This window comes from Mirounga angustirostris, unplaced genomic scaffold (assembly GCF_029215605.1).
Source record: "Mirounga angustirostris isolate CCGP_5_RB_7025 unplaced genomic scaffold, mMirAng1.0.hap1 SCAF_4, whole genome shotgun sequence".
In the NCBI taxonomy this organism is placed as follows: Eukaryota; Metazoa; Chordata; class Mammalia; order Carnivora; family Phocidae; genus Mirounga; species Mirounga angustirostris.
In genome coordinates this window covers 144,625,756-144,649,280 of record NW_026991712.1, presented here as the reverse complement: position 1 = coordinate 144,649,280, position 23,525 = coordinate 144,625,756, and the positions used below count along the sequence as shown (strand labels likewise).

The window sequence follows — 23,525 nt, the reverse complement described above, 5'->3', positions numbered from 1 at the left end:
GAGACAGTGGGCGTAAATCACCCAGCACAGTAGATTCTCTCACGGCACTCCCTCATCCCCTCCCACCTCTGTTTGGCTAACCTTCTCTCTCTCACCCTTTGAGCAAAAAGCACTTGCATGTGCTCTAAGACCCAGGGTGCCTGGCATCAAAGTTCTGAGGTGCAGATCCCACAGGTCCTTGAAGGGACTGCCTCCCTTGGGGGGAGGCCTCCCTGCTCTGGCAGGACATAGGACGGGTAGAAGAAGGCAAGAGTTGCTGTCCTCCAGGAACCTGTATCATAATATTAGTGAAGGGCTAGACACACAGTAGGTGCTCAATAAGTGTTTGTTCCTTTCCTTCCCCCTAGGTGTATTTTGCTTCTTTTATAGCAGGTTATACTTTGTATCTTCTACAGTGTTGGTACTTGATAATGTCCTTGGAAAATGTATATGGCAGTAGAACAAAAGTGACTTATTTACATGCATATGAGCACTGGAGAACAGGAATGAGCAAGATAAAGGTATATTAGATCAGGGGAAAGAGAAAGAAAAATGCGGGGAAACAAGGTCCCTACGCATGAAGGTCAGAAGGTGAGATTTAATACCTTACGTGCAACTTTTTTATGTAATCTCCTATTCATCTAGAAATTCGAGGAGCCCTAGGAAGGCCAGACATGGCCTGAGTGAAATGTGTTCTATCATTGAAACCCACCACCAGAGCAGACGGGGCTCCCATTTTCTGTCTCAGCTAGATAACTGTTGATAGAATTTAGAGGCCACCCACAATGGCCAACGGTTTTAGACGGACACAGCTGAACAAGCAGGTGAATCACAGGCTGTCTGACTTAACAATGGGGAATTTAGTGCAATTCCGTAAATATCTACTGGGAGCTTACTACGTGCCACGAGGTAGGAGATACAAGAATGGCCAAATCATGGGCCCTGCCTTCAAATGACTCACAGTTTAGCATTTTTGTTTGTTTCTTCATTTAGAATTCTCCCCACTTCTCATATCTGCAAGTAATCAGGGAATGCAAAGGCCTTCCCAGCTTAGCATGGTTGCTCCTAGTCCATAGAAAAGTAGGAAAAGGTACAAGAAAATAGTGACTATAAGATATAAAAATGTGAGGACGTTAGATCTACCTCATTAAGGCTACATGCACACACGCACACATCACTGAACACTGAAGCGTTTTGTTCCAGGTATCAGCTAGCCATCCATGGGAGACTGCTCACACTCACACAGCAGTTTCCTTAGTTTGGGCACTAACCTGGGGTGGTGTTACAGAACGTTTTGCATAGGGCACCTTTTACTATCTGAGAGAGACACCGTGGCAACACGCTGCACCTTTCTGAACCTCTGTGTTACCTTTTACAAACAAGAGGTAATAACTCCATTTTGCAGGCTGGCTACCAAGAGCGGCTAGTTAATGACTGCTTTCAGACTCCAAAGGAGAACACTGAGCTACTAAGAGAGTCCCTGCTTTATAAAGGTATGAAGTGAGATGTATATAAAGCACCTACAATAACATCCAGAACAACAGTGTTAGCCTTCTTTGGATCACCATTGTTGCTGCTGTTGATTCTGTGGTTACAATTCAACCTGCGCGGGCGCCTGGGTGGCTCAGTCGGTTAAGCGACTGCCTTCGGCTCAGGTCATGATCCTGGAGTCCCGGGATCAAGTCCTGCATCGGGCTCCCTGCTCAGTGGAGAGCCTGCTTCTGCCTCTCTCTCTGCCTGCCTCTCTCTGCCTACTTGTGCTTTCTCTCTGTGTGTCAAATAAATAAAAAAAATCTTAAAAAAAAAAAAAAGAGTAAGAAAAGAATGCAAACAGACAAGTATGCACACCATGTTAAGTGATTTCATAAAGAATTTCCCCATTGGGGGTGCCTGGGTGGCTCAGTCGGTTAAGCGACTGCCTTCGGCTCAGGTCATGATCCTGGAGTCCCGGGATCGAGTCCTGCATCGGGCTCCTTGCTCGGCGGGGAGCCTGCTTCTCCCTCTGACCCTCCCTCCTCTCATGTGCTCTCTGTCTCTCTCATTCTCTCTGTCTCAAATAAATAAATAAAATCTTTAAAAAACAAAAAAAACAAAAAAAAAAACAATTCAACCTGCGCTTCTCTAACCAAGTGACTGTCCGAATCCAGGCCTTCCCAGCAGAGCTGGAGTTCCTTTGGTGCCACTGGTCATCTAGCCCACACGTTCTCCCCAGCACCTTTCCCCCAAGAGGGGATTTGACCAGGCTCTCACCTTGACCCAATCTCTCACTGTCTAGGACACACATTCCTTTACTGTTCCCAGAACTATCAGTGCTGCTCCACAACAGGCCGCCACCGAGGACAGAAGAACCATCATACCAGTGCTGCGCCTATTGGTAGCAACACCATTTCGATACCAAAGGCTCTGGTAAGGAGTGTCCTTGTAAAAGTAGAAGTACTATTAAATAACCATGGCAGAGTCACGGAAATGTGTTTGAAATTAAAATTTAAAAGCAACGCGTGAGAAAATCAACAGCGGACCCCACAGAAAGTCATCAGCCATCTAAATAAAAGTGGAAACACCCAAACGGACAGCTCTGATTTATCAAGTCTAACGGCCTCTGGAATTTGCATGAGAATTTCCAGAAGTGTCTTTCTCCATTACTCAGCTGACCCTTAAAACTACAGGAAGCTCCCAGAGCATGTTAATATTTGTGATTTACAATGCACGTATGTCACAGGCCCCTTTGCAAGGACAAAGACAGTACAGTGGAGAAATGCCCTGACCTTGCTTTACTTTTTCCTTTTCCATAGCACTGACTACCCTCTAACAGAGTATAGGATTTATGTGTGTCTTTTTTTCTCTGTCTCCCCACATTAAAAGGTAAACTCTACGAAGTAGGGATCTTCTTTTCATTCACCCATGTATGCACATCCCTGAGAATACTCCTCGGCATATAGTAGGTACTCAATGAATAGTGGCTGAATGAAGAAATTGACGAAAACTTAAAGAGTAGTCCTGGTGAAGTGACCTAACCTCCCCGAATCCTCATCACCTCATCTGTAAAGTGCGGATAATACTCTATAACTAACAGATGGACAGCAAGAATTCAATGAGAAAAATTTTTTGGGAAGCACTTCGCACAGCGTCTGGCAATTAGTGCCCAGCAAATGGTAGCAATAAGGAATACAATTTCTCAGAGCTGAATATTTATCTTCAAAGTTTATAAAAAAAAAAAAAACCCACTTCTGCATCCATCCCAAGTCAGCCACGAATGAGCAGTAAACAAAGGGCCGAGAGAGGAAGAACTGGAGATCTTCAGCTGGTGCTCAACCTGCTCTCCCATTGGGCTCATCAGAGCGCCAGAAGGAGAAAGTGAGAATACTCCTTAATAATCATCCAGAACAGAGCCAGCAAAGTACGGCTCACGAACTAGAAACTTACTTTGACAAATAAAGTTTTATTGGAACTCAACCAAACTCATTTGTTCACATATCGTGTGAGGTGGTTTTCACAGTACCATGGCAAAATGAAAGAGTTGCCAGAGCCCATACCGGCCCACCATCTTTACTATCTGGACCTTTAATTAAAAAAAATTTGTGGAATGACTACCAGCTGAGGAAACGGGGTCCCAGGGAGCAAGCAGATGAGCCATACCCAAGGTCAGCCTGCATTTCTGAATTTACCAGATCTGCTTGAAAACATTCATGGTCTCACTTTCCAGGGTAATAGGGACATCCTCCCCCCCTCCCCCCCAGTCATGAATTACACCCTGTCAAAATGATCTTCCAGAGGCAGCTTCCTGAGAGAATCAGTTTCTAAAATACGTTGGTTTTGAGCTATAAATTGATTCTTTATTGTGATAAATTAAAATCCAATATCATCCAACAAGACGCTAAACATACAGATACCCAATTTTCCCCCCTTAGATGTTCAGTCTCTTTGATATGAAAATGGATCTGGGGCTGCTGTCAGGCACCTGGAGCCTGAATGCTGAAGCGAGGGAGCAGAGAGCATGGAGATGGTATAGAGAGAACAGACTGCAAGAGGAGAGAAAGGCAAAATAAGGAAGCGGAGGGAAGAGGACACTTCCTATTTCCTGTTTTGTGAGCATCAGAGAGTGACTCTTTGGGAGCCCCAAGGGGTGTTCAATCCTGAGCGCCTTGCATGTAATTTGCTGGGAGAGGTCAGGCATCACTTCTCTTTAAGGTTCTAGGTTTCTTCACTTAAATATGAGTAGGTTAGTCACTGCACAAGGCACCTTCCACCCAGGATATCCTAGGACTGGGTTAACTCTGAACCAGCTGCATTGTTCTTTCCCGGACTTACTGTTTACATGGCAAAATGAGCATCTCTGGCTCCAAGATCTGGCCCAGATAATTAGCATTTCATTGTAAGTTGACTTATTATTTCCTGGTACCTTCCTTCCTTCTCTTTTGTTCTACCCTTCCCTGACTGCCTTCCCTCCTCCCTTCAGTGTCCAACTAGCATTTCTGTCACATGCCAGGGCCTATGTGAGACCCTGCAGATAGGCACCTCATGGAGTGTGTCTTCTGATGGGAGCATGACGGTCTGCTATGATAAAGGAGAGCAGAGGATGCTGTAGGAGCATTACAAAAGGATTTCTGCATTCTGCTAAGAGGACATAAGAAGGTCTGTACCAAAGAAGGGACAACATAGGTAATGATATATTGTTATTTAACATCTAGAGCTTTGTATATACTAGGCACTATTCTAAGTCTTAAGGGATTAAAGTAAATCCTCATTTAATCTTGCACCAACCCTAAGGAATAGGTATTTTTATTATTCCCATTTACAGATTGAGTAAAAGAGGCACAAGGTCATTAAGAAAAATTGCTTTACAATCACACAACTGGTCAAGAGTAGATCCAAGATGGTCTGGATCTCGAATCCGTGTTCCTTCCACTCCATCCACTCTCTGGTGCCTTTATCAGACTGGCGAGGAGTGTGGGCTGTGGATTCTGACAGAGTCGACAGGAATCCTGCACGCAGGAGGAAATTGGTAAAGCAAGTAAAGCAAGTAAAGCACTTGGTTGAAGGATGCACTTTGCCCAGAGAAAGGTCTTGATAAATTTAAGTGAGAATTTATACTGCTGTTGGTATTACTGTGGACATTACAAGCCCCTGAAAAATGAGGTATTTACTGTCTGAAACAGAGCAAAGGACATTCAGAGTGGAGGGGCTGCCTTGAGAAAAATCACAAAAGCTGGGCACTGCGCGGTTTGCACAGGAAATGGCAAGATGTGGTTGCCCCAGCATTCTGCTCATCCACTGATGATACTCCCAGATCTGCCACATCCAGTTGGGCAGGGTGTGTACTGCACAGCTTCCAGGGGAATGAGACACACTATAGTCATCAAAAATATATATACTTATTGCAATAATTTCCCAGCAAATGGCAATGAGTCTTAAAGAAAGGGACCCATTCCTGATTTGCATAAAGGCATCTTAAGAACTAAGGGTGGCCTTATAAACCCTGTACCTACTTCTCTGTACCCTGAATAGTATCTGAGCTATAATGGGAATGGTTCAACCAAAATCCTTTGGTCTGACATTCCAGGCCTTACAATCTGGCCCCTGCCTACCTTCTCAGTTTTCTCTTTCACTGATAGCAATTACTCATCCTTAGATCCAGAAGAATAGACATCTCAGTCTTCCCCATGCCTGCCTTCCTTCATGATTTTCCCACCACACAGGCTTAGTAAACACTCCCTGTAATTCCCTTTGCCTGGACACTGGTTTTCTAACACCCCCAATGTCAAATCTTGTCCACTTTTCAAGATTTTGCCCCTTCTTCCTAAATCATTCCATATTTTTTCAGATGGAAGAAACATTTTTTCTTTTAAACTCTAGTGATAATTTTCATCTTTCTCTTATTATATTAATTATTCTTGCCTTGAGCTTTTAGTTATTTATGTCTGTCTTACCTCCAACACCCTAAGTTCCTCAAAGGAAAGGCTGGTTCATCTCTATCCACCAAGTAGAATGCCCCTTTCACTTAATAAGCACTTGTGGAATGAATGAATGAATGAATGAATGAATGAACCAATGAAAATGGTGCCCTGGTCTAGACAGGGGTTCTTAATCTTTTCTGACCAAACACCTTCTTTTTATAACAAATATCTTGTAATTCTTCCTTTATTGCCTGCAAATGATTATATCATCCACCTACAAACATAAAGTTCAAGCACACCAAAATGTCCTAATTATAACATAAAGAAATAAAAGATTTCGGATGAAAAACGTGAATGTCTACGTACAAACGCTTAGTCACAACTACAGCTGAAGAACCTAAGGACATGGCTATATGTTTACATGTTCTTTTTTTTTTTTTTAAAGATTTTATTTATTTATTCAACAGAGAGAGAGAGACAGCGAGAGAGGGAACACAAGCAGGGGGAGTGGGAGAGGGAGAAGCAGGCCTCCCGCGGAGCAGGGAGCCCGATGTGGGGCTCGATCCCAGGACCCGAGCCGAAGGCAGACGCTTAATGACTGAGCCACCCAGGCGCCCCTGTTTACATGTTCTTATAATGAATAAATTGGGGTTTAAGAAGTGCTCAATCCACCCTTGCAGATGCTCTTTTCCCTATATCAGACATTTTTATGGATGGGCCAAATGAGTAGAGTGATAGTGAGTATGACAGGTACCACAAAAGTGGTACACCAGCACCATGCTGGTAACTCAAATATGAAGAGCATCACGTGGTATGGTCTTCCAAAATGATGAACAGCTCTTGATGGGGATCCAACAAAACAAAGTACTCCTTTCTTATAGTTCAGTTGCATTTCTGGAAAACTCAGTATTATCAATATACATTGCTTATATGCAGAGTTAGGTTTTAGATTCAGTTCATTATAAATAGATTTTTCTATCTACGTGAATGTCTAGCAAGACATTTGAAAGTCGTGTAGCACAGTAAACACTTTTGTTGTGTGTGACCATCCTATACTCCGTAGAATGTCTGGCATCCTTGGCCCCTAATAAATTCCTGCGTTAGGACCCTCTCCCCCAAAAGCTGTAACCACTTAATGCCGACATAAAGTTCCAAAACACCCAGTATAGGGAAAGAATCAGTGAAGTGAAGAATCAAGCTCGGGCGCTATAAAGTGTGAATCTGCATTCAATTCCTACACATAATAGCCTTGGGCAAGCCACTCACCCTCCCTGTACCTTTAGTAGACTCATCTGTAAAAGGCAGCAATAAAACCCTCCAGAACTGCTGAGTGGCCAGTGAGACAGGACACACAAGAGCATACTGGAAACCATACCGTCCTGCCTACAAGCTAGTTCATAAGTAGTCTTGGGAAAATTCTGTGTAGTGTTTCAGTGGCTCCCAACATAACAGGGATGTCCCATAGACTCCCAGGTCCCAGCACTCTGCTCTACGGCCCCTTCTTCTTCTTCCCTGCCTCCCTCCCCAGGCCCACATTCCTTCCTCTTCCTGAACTGCTCTCCCCAAGCCCCACTCAAAACATCCAGTTCAAACCGAAGGAAGAACAGTCCTGTTTTTGATGAGATACAAGTAGAGTGACATCTGGTTTTCACCAAAGAGTACATTATTAAATCAGCCCTGAGATTTAAGTGCAACCATTGCATTTAAAACATCATTAGCCCTCTATGATGAGAGACAGTATTCAATTCTGGGTCGCTCTCCACCACTCCCCTGCTATGCCCTAGTAATTCTGCGTACATCTGCTGATTCTTAATCACTAAGTCAATTTATTTTTTGTGCAGTATTACTGAGCACCTACTATGTGGGAGTCATTGTGCTAACTGGATAGACAACAGTGATGAACAAAAAGATATGGCTTTGCTCATCTGTGTGTTTATAGAAGTGCTCAATAAATATTTTCTGCAGAGAAGAATGAATACACGTATCTTTCTCTTTAAGACCTCTGTGCATTTGGAAATACTGCTTTTTCTTTCTGGTCTTACTTACCTGGTCCTCTCTAGCTCACTCCTCCACTGCCATGTCAGTGTGCCCTTTTCTGTGAAAACTTCCTGAATATTCTAGCCAAAGCTTGGTCTTGATCCCCTAAGTCCTGACAACGCCATTCAAACCTGGATCTTAGCAACTGTCAGCTCGCTTTGTGAGTCTGGTAAAACCAGACTGTGAACAGCTTGGGGCAAGACCACGTCTCATTCATCTTTGAATCCCCAGGAAATGGAGCGTCACGTGGCACAGAAGAGGCGTCCGATCTGCTCTTGCCCAACCACATACGGGTTACGTGGCCAATATTCCATCCACAAGACAGTTCTAGTGGTAACTGGACTCCTTGTACCTTCCCTCAGGAAAGGTCATCAGCGTGAAAATGAATAATGGTGACAATAAAACGGAGAGAATACTGAATCTGCTCTAATATATATAAAAGCACATCATTTATAAAATTTGGTATTGCTATGGTCTGAATGTTTATGTCCTCCCCCTTCCAAATTCATATGTTGAAATTCTAGCCCGTAAGGGGATGGTATTAGGAGGTGGGGCCTTTGGGAAGGAATCAGATCATGAGGGTGGAGCCTTTTGGGATAAGATTAGTGTCTTAATAATAGAGGCTCTAGAAAGCAGCAAAAAGGCACCAGCTAAGAGGAAGTGGGTTCTCCCCGAGACGATGAATTTGCTGGGGCCATGATATCCGACTCCCCACCTCGAGAACTGTGAGAAAGAAATGTTTGTTATTTATAAGCCACCTCCTTTGTGGTATTTTTGTTAGAGCAGCCCAAACAGACTAAGGCAGGTATGTTATTATTAGTGCTATCTTACTAGCATCAAGGCTTCTGGATCAGACTGCCTGGGGTTGAATCTCAGCTCTTGCTACTTAATTTACTGTGGGACTTAATTCGGATTTCAGTTTTCTCGGCTGTAAAATGTTGGTAACAATAGCACCGACTTCACAGCATTGTTGTAATGCGCTTCAGATGGTATATATAGTACTACCAGATCAGAGTTGGCTAAACCAAACGAACAAGCAAAATTTACATGTGATTATGGCAACAAGACACTACATCATCTTGAAAAGTTGATGCAGACTACTGCCCTCTGTCTTGAGAAACAGACTTATTGTCAGGGTCCTGCAATATTTATGATTTTTTATGGCACAAAATTATAGCAATTCTATGGAATAAAACTGCAAATCAAGAGAGAAATCAATGAGTTTCCCTGGAAAGACAGAAGATTTGAAATTGGAAGGTTTGTTCTGAGTCTACAGCCAAGTCAAAGACACTCCCAAAATCTCAGTTTCTTTATCCGCAAAATGAAGATGACGACTTCACTCCTGCCTTAGTACCCACAGGTCTGATCTGAGGACCTAGCAACATTGATATGAAATCACATCTGCTCCTGATTTGCTACAGCTCCTACTATTACCAATAACAATGAGTTTATATATGACATTTTCTGCATTCTCACTGATCCCTTTGACACATTATCAATACCTAGCTGTCTGAAAATGTGAACAGCTTTTCAATATTGATTTATTCCCCGCAACATGCTAATAATAAAACAGAATTTACTCATGTAAAGATTGGGATCAAGAACCCTTTGAAATTCAAGACAAGGTGTAAATTGCTGCAAAGGGTCTCTTTAATTGGGATCAAAACATTTTTGACAGCTTTTGGATTTTAAAATTCTAGCTATTGTCACGTTCTGCAAATGTTTCTTTTTTTGGTTTGAACAAAAATGCAGTCAAGCTTGAGAATACTTTAGATATGATAAACAACAAAAATTTGTCATTCCAAATGGCAAAACCTAGTTTTCCATTTCATTGATATGTAAGACAAAATACTTCACTTAAACTCTTATCGGGCACAATTCAGTTGGTCCCCTACTGGGCAACAACAAAGGTTTAGTAAACTGTTGTTGCTCATAATCTCCAATGGAGTTTGAAAAACCTCCATTTGTCTGAAGATAAATCACATCAACAGGGATGACTTGAAGGAAGAAACAGAATTTTAAAACTAGTCTCAGGATTCAACTTCGACGTGACTTTAATACTTCATTCTCTACTTGGCTCCCTTCCACAATTTTCCCATCATAAGGTTTTGCTCGAATACTCCTAAGTGATGGGGAACTTGCTAGCACAGACGGTGGTCCATCTAACTGGTAGAAAATTCCTCCTCCTCATAAACCAACACTGCCTCAAAGAATCTCCTATTACCCGATCTTGGTTCTATTTGTTGGGTCATACAGAACAAGTCAGCTCCTTCTGCTACTACACAACTCTTTGGAGAGATGACCACTATTAGTAGGGGCTCCCCTGCTCTCTGTTGTCTCTGCTTCGGGCTTTAAAACATTCAATCCCTTCCACTAGCTTTCCGTAGACTTGTGTTGAGACATATTAATAAGTTCAGGTTGCAGAAGCCAGATGCTACCGGGGCCTAATGTGAATCAAACATAACTGGAGTGAAATAAGCCAAACAGAAAACATCCCACTCTGCCTTCTCCCTGATCCTCCACCAGGGAGCGGACATTTTTTCCACAAAGTCAAATGGTTTTGAGCTCAAACAATGATTTTACTGTTGTTCCTTTTTTGTCCAGCTGAAGAATCAAAAATAGCATTAGAGAGTTTGGTGGTATCTTTCTTTTGGGCCAGGTCAGCCACCCTTGACTGAGGATTTAGATTTAGGTCAAGAGTACAAACTATCTCTCCTTATGAGTTAAAATTTAGTGATTGGGATTTTCATGATCTGGGTACAACTTATCTGATGGTGGGTTACCTAATGGAACAGCAATGCCCCAAAACATGGCCCCAGGACAAGATAAGGTATCTGACACTCTACCTCACTCCTGTCCCTTTGGTTATATCAGCTGTCACGGTGGCAGGCAGACAACAGAGATGATGATGTAGTATTCGGGCATATAAATCTCCTGGTTAGGCTTGGTCCACATTACTTGGTTCCCTCCAATAACGACGGTAAGGGGATCAATGACATCCTAACAGTTTCTACAAGCCCACAGCTCTCCGCCTCTTGTGTGTACCTAGGAGCCTAGGAGGCTACACCTGTGTTGAGAAGTCTTGGTTCAAGATAATTTCTAGTCCCCCAATTGTCATAGCCCCCCTCATCAGGATACTCTTTGATTTCCCTGTGTCCTTTTTCAAGTGTGAGTTTCAAGACTGAGCACAAGTCTCCAAACAGTAGTCTTACCCAGGAGAAGGAAAAACTTCCCTGGCTTCAGAAACTGTATTTTTATTAAGGCAGGAGAGACTTTCATTAGGCTCTTAATCTTGTTGCATTCAAGCTCCTTTACTCCCTGAGCTTGTGCCCTCATTCTCAACTCCCTTTTCCCAAGGCATCCCCAGGTAGGCCGACCTTTCTCGATGACAGAGAGCTCAACTGCCCTGATATTCGGGCCAACGGGAGGCCAAATCCCAGTTTTGCCTCCTACTTGCTGGGTGACCTTTGCAAAGTCACTTATTCTGAGAAGTAACAGGCAGCAAGCTTAAGTGAGAAGACTCACAAGCCAGACCAACCTGGATTCTAATCCTGTCTCCAACCACCGCTTACTTTCAATAAATTACACCTACGTTTCTCTCCTCAATATCTCCAGCTATAAAATGGAGAGGATACTGCCATCTACCTCACAGGGCTGTCGTGAGGATTAACAGAGTTGGTACTTGCAAAGGGTTCACAACAATGCCTGGCACATATTACGTGCTTGATGAAGTTGTTATTTTCCCGTAAGACTGCTGTGAGGGCAAAACTGAATCATGTATGTCACGTGATTAATATGCACGTAGTATACAGTAGTACCCCATGAACAGAAATTATTATCACTAGTTCTTTTTTATGGCGGTAAACTTCACGTAACTGAAAATTTATCATTCTAAGTATTTCTTGGCATACAGTTCAGGGGTGTGAAGTGTATGGACAGCGTTGTGCAGCGCCCCCAGCCATCCATCACGAGCGCCATCTTCCTCTTCCCAAACAGTAACTCTGCACTTACTAAACACTCACTCTTCCTCACACAGCCCCCTGCCCCCTGCAGGCCCTCATCACCACCGTTCCACTTTCTGTCTCTCTGAATTTCATTTCTCTAGATAGGTCATAGAATTGGAATCGTACAGAATTTGCCTTTTTATAGCTGGCTTATTTCACTCTGTTAATGTCTTCAAGTTTCCTTTGTGTAGTAGCACACATCAGAACTTCCTTCCTTTTTGCTGCAGAATAATATTCCATTGGAGGCGGGCACCCCATCTTGTGTATCCGCACATCCGCTAATGGACGCTTGGGTGGCTTCCACCTTTTGGCTCCTGTGAATAAAGCTGCTGTGAATCTGGGTAGACAAATACCTGTCCTATTACTAATTATTCAGAAATACCTTTTCTTCAAAACCCATTTTTACTGTTAAATTATCATCCTCCTACCCGTATGGGGTCCTAATAGGAGTCAGAACAAAGGGGAGAAAATACAATGAAAGTGACTAAGGTTGAGTAACTTGGCTGGTTGAGTCTGGCGTCTACAACGCTTGAAAATTAAGTTGGGAAGTTCAAAGGAGGTGGTATGTGTAAAGGTGTTTTATAAGCTGTAAAACACTGAATGAATAAAAGGAAAAAAACCACACCCATCTGACTCTTGCTCTCTGGACTAAATAGAGCCTAGAACATTTTTCTCTTTTTCCCTTATCATCAATTAACAGGACCACCAATGTCAGGACGGCCCCAGGGATCAATGCTGGAGCTAACTGCTGCTAGGGGGCTGATGAAAACACAATCCACTTCCTTGGCGGGTCCAACAAACACATCAGCCCTGACATTTCCTGGTCATGCAGTGACACATTTTTCTAAGGTTGAAATCTCCATTCTTTTTGATTACAGCAATTGCAAGGTGGCACAGGGTAAACTCCGGAGAGTCTGGAGGCTTTGACCAAGTCAAAAGACATTCATGTGTCTCCCTCTAGAATGCATGTCATTAAAGTTGCCAACACACAAAGAAATTTAACTTAAACTGTCACATTACCCACCGCGCTTCAAAGCTCATCAATCTCCCGTTAGATTCCTGGGCCTGTGTGACACTTTTATCACAATCACACTGTTAGAAACACTGTGGCCAAGTCAGGGAAGAGCCTGCCTTTGATGGACGATCACAGTTGATCAAGTTTGTCAGTTGCTTCATGTGTTTTTATGCTTGTTTGATATTCCTGCCCAGAGAGTAGAGGCTTTTAAGGGCACATCTGTCAATGGATTCAATTTCACAATGCCATGTGATGCTTTTACTTACCCCTGTCTTCTCGTCAAAGATTTTGATACCTCCAAAGGAGATGGTTAAAAAGATTTTCTGTTTGTGTTCTCCTTTGGAACGCGCACCAGCAACAACGCCCTGTTGGAAGGAAGGGCATGGTTTTCACTCCTGTGTTTTCATTTAAAGCACCCCAAGCCATCCAACACGAGAGCCACTTTCTTCTTCCCAAACAGTAACTCCGTACTTACTAAACACTCACTCTTCCTCACACAGCCCCCTGCCCCCTGCAGGCCCTCATCACCACCGTTCCGCTTTCTGTCTCTCTGAATTTCATTTCTCTAGATAGGTCATAGAAGTGGAATCGTACAGAATTTGCCTTTTTATAGCTGGCTTATTTCACTCTGTTAATGTCTTCAAGTTTCCTTTGTGTAGTAGCACACGTCAGAACTTCCTTCCTTTTTGCTGCAGAATAATATTCCATTGGAGGCGGGCACCCCATCTTGTGTATCCGCACATCCACTAATGAGTGTTTTCATTTGAAGATTCCCTCCAGTCCCAAAGGCATGTCAGATACCATCCACCAATGCCACCAATCATCCACACTGCTCTCCCTTTGCCCCTTCCATGCTTCCCTGCCTGACATGTTTGTCTCTTCTTGATATTCTAGGGTAATGGTTACCCTATCATTTTATCTAACACTGTATAAATACCTGAACACTGATTCACATGACTACCCAAGATTTATAGAATGCCTCCTTTGTGCCTAGCTATCTGGCTCAGAAATCAAGACCCCAAGATAAACATGATATGATCCTTTTATTAATATGTTGCTGGGCTTCATACTGTATATGGTTTCAATCTATTAAATAAAGACGAGTTGCAGAATATATTCCTAAATGTGATTTTATCTTTACTTCTGGAAAAAGTTTTCATGGGAATCGATTTTAGAGAGTAGAAAGAAAATAAAAACCATTGCCAGACTGCATGTCTCCCTTTGGTCTGGAAAAATATGATCATCAGAGTTCCATGCTTATAGTTTGCAGTTTTTAAAAAAGATTTTATTTATTTATTTGAGAGAGAGAGAGAGAGAGAGAGACAGAGCATGAGAGGGGAGAGGGTCAGAGGGAGAAGCAGACTCCCCGCTGAGCAGGAAGCCCGATGCGGGGCTCGATCCCAGGACCCTGGGATCATGACCCGAGCCGAAGGCAGATGCTCAACAGACTGAGCCACCCAGGCACCCCACGGTTTGCAGTTTTTAACTACACAAGTTTTCTATTTTCCCTTACCCTTTTCGGTAGGAAGGTACCTACCAAATGCATTCCATTTATTTATCAGTGCCTCTGTTTCCCCACTTTTCCAAACTTTTTATAAACCAAAGCTACGTATATGAGCCAGTTAGAAGGTAAAACATCACAAAAGGCATGGGTGTCATCCTGCTCACTGCTCTATCCTCAGTGCCCAGGACAGTCCCTAGAAGAAAAAGGCACTCTGTCATTCTTGTGAGATGTATGTTTTATCCAGAGCTCTCCCAAAGTTGATATGATGCAAGTTAAGAACAAAGACACTTGCTTTTTAAACTAGCTTCTGGGGTGGCCAGTGACAGGTAAGCATGGGCTTCATATGAGGGTACCACTGAGAGGGTGAGGACATTCCAAGGGATTTATACTCAGGGTTGGGGAGTGTTCCTATCTCTGCATTACGTGTTTTAGAGCTTCCAGCCCCTTCATTGCTATCAGCCTGTCCTGTGTACAAAATCAAGCCCAACTATCAGCAGTTATAGTTCTGGGCTTCTAAGAGTAGAAAAGTCAAAAATAATCATGACATCATGTTTCTGGGAGATAAAAGTCATCTGTTCATCTGTCAGAAGAGCATGTTCACAACCTCAGTGCCAGAGAACCAGCGGTGTTAGGAACAGGGATGTCCAGAAGGCACAGGGATGAGGCATCCCCTAGAGGCAGTTTGGTTATCGTCACTTTGGGTACCGGAAATGTTCTGTGCAATCCGGGCGGCTGGCTTATGCTCCTGGCCCTCTGTGATCTCGGGCAAATGACTTAATTCTCACTGTCACTTCCTCAAGTGTAAACACTATCCTTGCATGGGGGAGAGAATTAAATGAAAATTTAGGTCAAGTACCTAGTACGGTGCCTGGAACGCTACAGGGATATCATGAAAATTAACTTCTTCTAGTAAATGAATGACTGTCCCTAAAGGTCTGTGCTCTGGTCCCTATTTGGGGACCTACTAGCAGGAAATTCACTCCCTCCTGAGTCACCCATTCATTCTTGAGCGCCACTTACACCCTTGTAGACATACAGAATGTCAGAGCTAGAGAAAATCTTGCAAGTTTCCAGCTGACAGATGAGGAAAATGAGGTCTGGGAGGTGGGGGTGGGCAGTGCTGAGGTGGTCCAGCGTACTGGTGGCAAGCTGAGCCTACAACTCAGCTCTCCAGACTCCTGGTGCAGGGAGCGCTTAATCCTTTACATGGTGGCTTCTTTCTAGCAAGCCAAAATCTCTCTGGGTAACCCTCCCCAGCGTTGCTCTTTCAGCCCCTCAGGGCTGTCACTCAGTGACCAGAGATCCCTCCTGCATGCCTGTCCTCTATATAGTTAAAGAGAAGGACTCACCCCCCAAAGCTAAGTCCTCTGTCCCTGTAACTGCCCTGCTTATTGGCAGGTTTCTAGAGTCCCCACTGTGCAGCTTGCTTTCCCGTGAATTCACTGAGGGGTGATTCTAAGAAACATGGGGAGAATGGCCAAAGTATGTTTTTGCAGCCCCCCGGGGGTAATTCTTATTTCTAATGCCATCCTATTGGGGACACTGTCTCCAAACCCTGCCCCCTTTGCACCTCACTCTTTCTCCTTTCTTCCCTTTTCCTCACTGGTCCTTACTGCCATCTGACCTATTTATTTGTTCATTTGGCAACTGTCTGCCTTATGCCCAATAGAACCAAAGCTCATTTGTGCCCGGATCTCTGTTTTATCCATTCTGTGTGCCCGGCATCAAGAATGGAGCCCAGTGTCAAGCAGGCACTTGAAAGGGGAAGTGACTTTCCCTCCTTCTGGGAGTGGGCCCGCCAGACTTTGAACCCTGGGAAACTTCACTTTGAATGCTGGGTTCTTGGCTGGATTTGGAATAAAATACCTGATGCCTGGTACCTCTGCAGTTGAACCTCCAACTTCAGATCTCCAGACATAACACAAAAAGAGAATGAGAAGTAGCTCCATCGTAAACGGAAAGACATATCAAAGGGGCGAGAGCCCTTCCTTCTTAACTCCTCTTAGGAGAGAACATCACAGTCTTGGTGGGGAGAGGGCTGCACCTTCGATCAAGGAGAGACTTCAACGTCTCCATCCCCAAAACAGTCCTCCCAGTCCTTGGCTCTCTGAATTACTGCCCCCTCTAATAGCAGAATGCAGTCATACACAAAAGAAGATGGAAAGCACACACACGTGTTCCAGGCGTGTTTCTGCTTGGGGCTGCTGGTGGTGGCTTTCCATGACAAATGAAAGAGGGAGGGACTCTCCGTGCAGGGCTATCTTTGGGGAAATAAAACTCCAATTTGATCAAGCATGTTTCTCCTGTGAGACAGGACCCTGAGTCAAGCTCTGAAAAATTGCGCTAAGGCCAAGCAAGTTTGCCAGCAGACAGCATGCCTCACGGTCTCATATCCCCACAAGATTATTCACTGCTGGGACGGAGAGCCAGCAGAGGTCCAGGAGACAGCTCGGACTGGGGGGGTCAGAAGATGTGGAGGTAGGTGCCCTTTGGGGCTCAGTGCCTCACATTAGCCACCTCACCAAGTCACTGTTGAAAATCTGGAAAGTACAGTCAAGCATTTTCTTGGGGACCTACTCTTACGTGCTACAGGTTCTCTTCCCTATCATATAATTTAGCCCAGACCATAGTCCTAGAAAGTGAAAATCATCTCCCTTAATTTACATGTAAGGAAACATAAGGCCGGGGGCTGAAGTGACCTCCTGAAACTCAAGGAACTAATAAGACAGAGAGAAAATTGAAACCGCGATCTTTCAGATTTCCACGTTGGGCTTCCTTCTATTACAACCTTCCTTAAGACCTTTTTTTTTTTTGGGAAAACAAAAAAAGACTATACGATATCCCTACAGATATGTCCAAATTGTTCTGCAAACAGCCAGGTGCAACCATGAGCTCCCAGACTCCACAGTGAAGGGGAACTTTAATGAAAATAATCACATTTCTTACCAGATATTGAAAACAGTCACGCACATACGGCACTTAGCACAGTGTGTTGCATGTCGGGAGAGCTTGGTGAATGACAGTTATCATTATTACTCGTACTAACATTCATACCATGAAGCAATACCATGTGCCAGGCACGTGGGAAATGACGGACACAGGCATCCCTCAGGGAGTCACACATAGATGGTATCTCCATGAAGGAAGTGATACACAAAGGGTCAGACAGGATTAACTGGCTGCCCTGTCCAGCTCAGGGGTCCCTTGAGGATGAGATAAGGGGAAGCACAGGAAAGGGCTCTGAGAAACCCCACCCAGCATGGTGCATGCACGTAATGGAATGGCTGTGATCTCGGTGGATCCTGTAAAGCAGGTAGGAAAACACAAAAGGCCTCAGACATGAATGGCTGAAAACCTACAATGCTATTCCAGAATGTTCCATGATTTAAAAAAAATAAGCTGGTCTCCAATCTCAGCCATCTCACTTATTAGCTATATAAGCTTTGGAAAAAACTCACCCCAAATTTCACTTTTCCCAGTTAAAAAAAAAAAAGAATTTAAATATTCTCCTCTATTCTGCTTTGTGCCTAGAGCCTGGTTCCTGTGGAGTGCATTCCCTGGTTCTCTGGGCAAGACAGGCAGGAGATCAGAGGGTGGATGGAGAGAGAAGTCAGGGTATTCCATCCGCATTCTTTCCTTCTTTGTGCTACATCTCTGGCAGGGCCTATATTTTTGCTTGGTGAGGGAGGGAACCTCCTCCTCAATCCTGCTCTCCATGGGCTTCAGTAAATATATTTCCTCCCAGGGTGGTTGCTGCTTTCTACTGTTGTAGGTTCCTGGGAGCTTCATAATCCCTTGCTCCCTTACTTAACCTTACCTACCCTTTCTAAGTGGCTCTTTCATTAAAGTGTCCTCATCTGACCTAGCCAGGGTGGGCTCTGCTTCTTAGAGGACCCCAGCTGACATATTTAGAGCTCTGTAATTAGCCCTCCAGGCATTGTCTCTGGGAGATCTCATCCCCTCTCAGAGTTTCAACCACCACATTTTGCCCAATGTCTCTAAAAGTTGACTACTTTGTAAGTCAATGATGTGCGGGTACTGGGTAGTAACTTACCAGTAAGGGCTTAAAATCTCATTGGGGAACCAAGATAAATTAAATGCAGATTCAAAAAAGAATATAAGTGAGCACTAAACTGAGTCTTATCAAACACTGGGCATCCAGAGATCGAGGTTTAAAATTCTGGGCTTACAACAGGTTAAATGAAGGTTCTGGGGCAAATCCTTTAACTTCTATGAACCTCAGATTTCTTATTTATAAAACAGAGAGGCTAATATCTATCTCACAAGATCAAAAGAGGTGATATATGGGAAAATGCTTATGTTGACTCTAAATTAAAACATGATGATAATGGTGTTTTGCTGGAGGACAGGTGACAGCCTGCTCATACTCGGAATATGAAATCTCCTCTCAAATCTCTATAACCCAAATGAAAACTCTCTCAAACAGGAAAAGGTACCAGCCTCAAAGAGCCTCGCAAAGGAAAGGAGATTTCCTTTTTATTTCTCATATGGCCTAATGTGAACAAGTGGGCCCTTTTGCAAGGCTAACAGGCATTTTGTTACTTCTCTGCCTCTTTCTTTCCTGGGCAGGTGGCCAAATGGAGAATCGATCATTTATGTTTCTGTTTCCTAAAGAAAAACCACTGGGAGCTGAAATGTCAACATTCTTCTCAGCAACTTGCAAATAATGAAACACAATTGTCTGGGAACCAAGAACCCCTCAATGAGCTCAGTGCATCTGACAGGAGTGTGTTACAGCAGGACAAATTCTCGGGGCTTTGGGGACCTCACGTTCTGAGGGATGACAGATGGGGCACACGCACAAGGTCAGCAGTCATCACCAGGCCTGGTCCAGCTAGCCTGAGTCAACGTGAATGCGGACAGAGAACCTTTGGGGTGCAGAGGCAGACTCCTGCTCTAAGCCACTTAGACCTCAGCGCTTCCATGAAGGCAGCTGGCCGACAAGGTGCTCTGGGACACGTGCCTGGTGAATGGCTATCTACCAGGATGCTGGGAGAAGAAGCATCAGCTCCTTAGCAGACTTACTTGTGGCTCTGGGTGAGAACCAGGCTGTTGGAAGATTTTTCTTGATGTCCTTTAATTAATATTTGTCAGGAGCAAATCTTCATTTGCCTGGCCTCATACTCAGTAAGGAGGGACTTCAGCAAAATGAAGATCTTGGTCTTCATCCCTATCGCTGACTAGGGGTCTCCTTGGGGAAGAAGACATGGCTCTATCTGATGGGAGTCTGGAGGGAGGCTGAGGACTCCAGGCTCAGTCTCTTTTGGGTTCTCTCCGTCATCTGCCCACTCGTGGAGAGGCTGCACTCTGGTCTGATCTCAGTAATGAATCACAGGTCCTACTCTGGGGCCAGACGGGGGCTGGTGGGGATAGGAAGGGATGCAGTTACCCATCTACTCCACAAACTAAGTGGAACAGCCTGTCTCTTTCAAGGATGCTCACTGTGGCCATGTATCCACGTCACCTCCCTCATTCCAGCATTTATCAGTCATAAGGCTGGAATTTAGAATTCCTCCTGTCAGACTTTGTTATCTACTTACCTATCAGATTTGGGCTTAGCAGAAGAAGAGAGCTCATTACTGGATTGCCCTAAAATCTCATAACATTGCTTAATTATAGAAAGAAAGAAAGGAAGGAAGGAAGGGAGGGAGGGAGGGGGAGAGAGAGAGAGAGAGAGAGAAAGAAAGAAAGAAAGAAAGAAAGAAAGAAAGAAAGGAAGAAAGAAAGAAAGAAAGAAAGGAAGGAAGGAAGGAAGGAAGGAAGGAAGGAAGGAAGGAAGAAAGGAAGAAAGGAAGAAAGGAAGAAAGGAAGAAAGGAAGAAAGGAAGAAAGGAAGAAAGGAAGAAAGGAAGAAAGGAAGAAAGAAAGAAAGAAAGAAAGAAAGAAAGAAAGAAAGAAAGAAAGAAAGAAAGAAAGAAAAAGAAAGAAAGAAAGAAAGAAGAAAGAAAGAAAGAAAGAAAAGAAAGAAAGAAAGAAAGAAAGAAAGAAAGAGAAAGAAAGAAAGAAAGAAAGAAAGAAAGAAAGAAAGAAAGAAAGAAAGAAAGAAAGAAAGAAAGAAAGAAAGAAAGAAAGAAAGAAAGAAAGAAAGAAAGAAAAAGGAAAGGAAAGGAAAGAAAGAAAGAAGGAAAGGAAAGGAAAGGAAAGGGAAAGGGAAAGGGAAAGGGAAAGGGAAAGGGAAAGGGAAAGGGAAAGGGAAAGGGAAAGGGAAAGGGAAAGGGAAAGGGAAAGGGAAAGGGAAAGGGAAAGGGAAAGGAAAGAAAGAAAGAAAGAAAGAAAGAAAGAAAGAAAGAAAGAAAGAAAGAAAGAAAGAAAGAAAGAAAAAAGAAAAGAAAGAAAACATTAACCTTTCCCAAGGTGATAATTTGTCAAATCATGATTTCACCTTTTTCTAGTATACTTTATAATAGATACATAACTATTAAAATAAAGTTTGCTTATGTAACAGCTAAAAAAATAACGGGTACACAGTTTAGAAAATTAAGATTTTTGGGTGCCTGGGTGGCTCAGCTGGTGAAGCAGCCGACTCTTGGTTTCGGCTCAGGTCATGATCTCACGGTCACAGGATCAAGCCCTGTGGCTGGGCTCTGGGATAAGCACAGAATCTGCTTCAGATTCTCTGTCCCTCTCCCCTCCAGCTCATGCTTGCTCTCTCTCTCTCAAATAAATAAATAAAATCTTTTAAAAAAATTAAAAGAAAGAAAATTAAGATTTTTTTAAAATGATGATTCCTACAGCCATACTACAAGGAGACTTAGCATCTGATATCCGTGTTAAACTGCTGAGAAAATTTGTATAGTATAAATAAAAATAATAGCTCTGATTTATTAAGCAAATAGGAAAGGAAAGGCAACTAGAGGGTGTTTTATAGATACTGTCCCAGTTCGTACTTGGAGGAACTTGGCCAGCCTTGCATATATATACATGTATTTTTTTTCTTTTCTTCCTCCTTTCTTACACTTAAAAAAATTGCACTGACCAACTTGTGTCCTGAGGGACTACTGGAAGATATGAAAAAAAATTCTCATAATATTGTGTTAGATGAGGAAAAAAACCAGGATATAAGACTGTATAATAGTAATTCCAATTGTATTACATATGTTTATAATTCATATAATATACATACAAATACAAAGACAGATTAAGTTACACACAAAAATGTAGACACTGGTTTTCTTTGTGTGGTGGGATTATGGATGACTTTAATTTTTCTCCTTATATTTTTCTGTATTTTCAAAATATTTTACAATGAACATTTTGTGAATTCTATAATTGGGAAGATACTTAAATTATATGTGTTAAATGCTTCAGGTATTTTATAGACTTCCTGCTAACTCATTTGTTTTTTCAATGTTTTAAATTGCTTTTTAAAAGAAGGAAACATAGACTATATGAAGACCAGAATGTGGGAGCAAACAATGCTGTTTTTCATGTTTTAAAGGCCATTTAATAACATAATTTTATTGTGTATATTAATTTTTTCCAATCTCTTCCTTAGATTTTTCAATAAAAAGGTCTTCTTTAAAGCATTTACTATCAAAAACTTCTCTGTGATATCTCCAAATCCCACAATCTCATTACATATTACTTAAAAAATATTTGTTTTTTACAAAGTGTTTGGAAACATTAATAGGAATGATAAGAATGAATAAAATTAGCTTTTATCTTAACATAGCATCTTTTACCATATTTATCATATGGTAAAATATTTAAAATGTATTAAAAAATAACAAAGGGGCAAAGATTCATAAAATCTGAGGGACTATAAAATTTGACAATTTTACTTTTCTTTTTGCAGGCATTGTGCAATGAAGATAACATTGAATAAAAGATGATATGCTCAGAAGTTATAAAACTGGGCCCCCAGCAAAATATCTCCACATAGTAGGTGCTCAATAAACATTTTCATAACAATTGAAATCTCTTCCCAATGAATACATGCAGTGATTCATCAGTGAACCAAGTAATTTACTACTAAATGAGTAAGTAAAGAGTTTTATCATAATGATCATAATCACTCCCTTCCCTCAGTCCTATAAAATCTGTGATATTGAAAGTAAAATGTTTGCAAAGCACCTTGAGTTTCATCATGGAATCTTGACATAACTTGTCTCCCCGAGCCGCAGAAACCTCATCAATCCCGATCAGCTTGGCCTTGTACCGGACCCCTTCACCTTTAAACCTCTTTATCAAAGTGGCTTCACTGCGATCCTGACCTAAAAACAGAGAAAAGCAGGATTCAGGCATGTAAGCATTCAGGTCCCACTGTCTTTAAATACCCATAGTATCGAGATTTGTTCTCTGGTTTCATTTATGTTCTAAGAAATCACTGGACCGAGTAGAAAAGAATGCTAGTTCTCCTGGATGCAAATTCTGACTCTATCCTTTTAAATCCAGAGGCAAGTTATTTTTCTCTGAGCCTCTGTTTTCTCAGGCAAGAGAAAAAGAAAAGAGTTAAAAATAACCAACCCAGTGGGGCATTAAGATAATTGAATCAGACAACATGTTTAAGGAGCCCAATACAGAGTTTGATACACACCAGGTATTCCACAAATAATAATCACCTACTAAGAGTTCATGTCTGACATTCTTGTTAGAATAGTATTAGCACTGAGCCTCTCTGGCATTTCCAGCATTTAATATGAGTTTGGCCAGGGTCCAAGATCTTCTTACACCCAATTCCATGGGCTGTTTTATGGTGGGACTCCAGAGTAATTGCTTTGTATCAAGTAATGACCCAGAGACAATTATCAAAAAAATGGTTTTACAATATCTCTTCTGCTAGCTCATGTGTGTGTATAAGGCGACTTGGTATGGTGGGCCCATATCCTGCAACAGCCTTTCTCAGTAATTATTAACATAATATTTTGCTAGGACATGTCAACCAGATGTTCAAATACATCCACATAAAATAAGGACAGTAAAGTTTCTGTGAACTGAGTGTTTCATGGGAGATGTTTTATAGACTTGATCCCCACTCTTTGTAAAAACTCAACCATATCAATTTTCTAGATAATGAGGATGAAGGTCACAGAATTCAAGGAGTTTGTCCCAAGTTCACCCAGTCAGAAAAAA

The 23,525-nt window shown here is 42.5% G+C and overlaps 1 protein-coding gene across 1 annotated transcript in view; it reads right to left on the bottom strand.

Moving 5' to 3' along the window:
• Window positions 1–23,525, bottom strand: part of DAB1 (DAB adaptor protein 1) — a 282,080-nt gene that overhangs the window by 112,915 nt on the left and 145,640 nt on the right. Inside the window, exons 3-4 of the mRNA XM_054512854.2 lie at window positions 22,527–22,666; window positions 13,196–13,294 (exon numbers count right to left, since the gene is read on the bottom strand). Coding sequence (XP_054368829.1) covers window positions 13,196–13,294; window positions 22,527–22,666 — 239 coding nt within the window. The remainder of the gene's footprint in view (window positions 1–13,195; window positions 13,295–22,526; window positions 22,667–23,525) is intronic.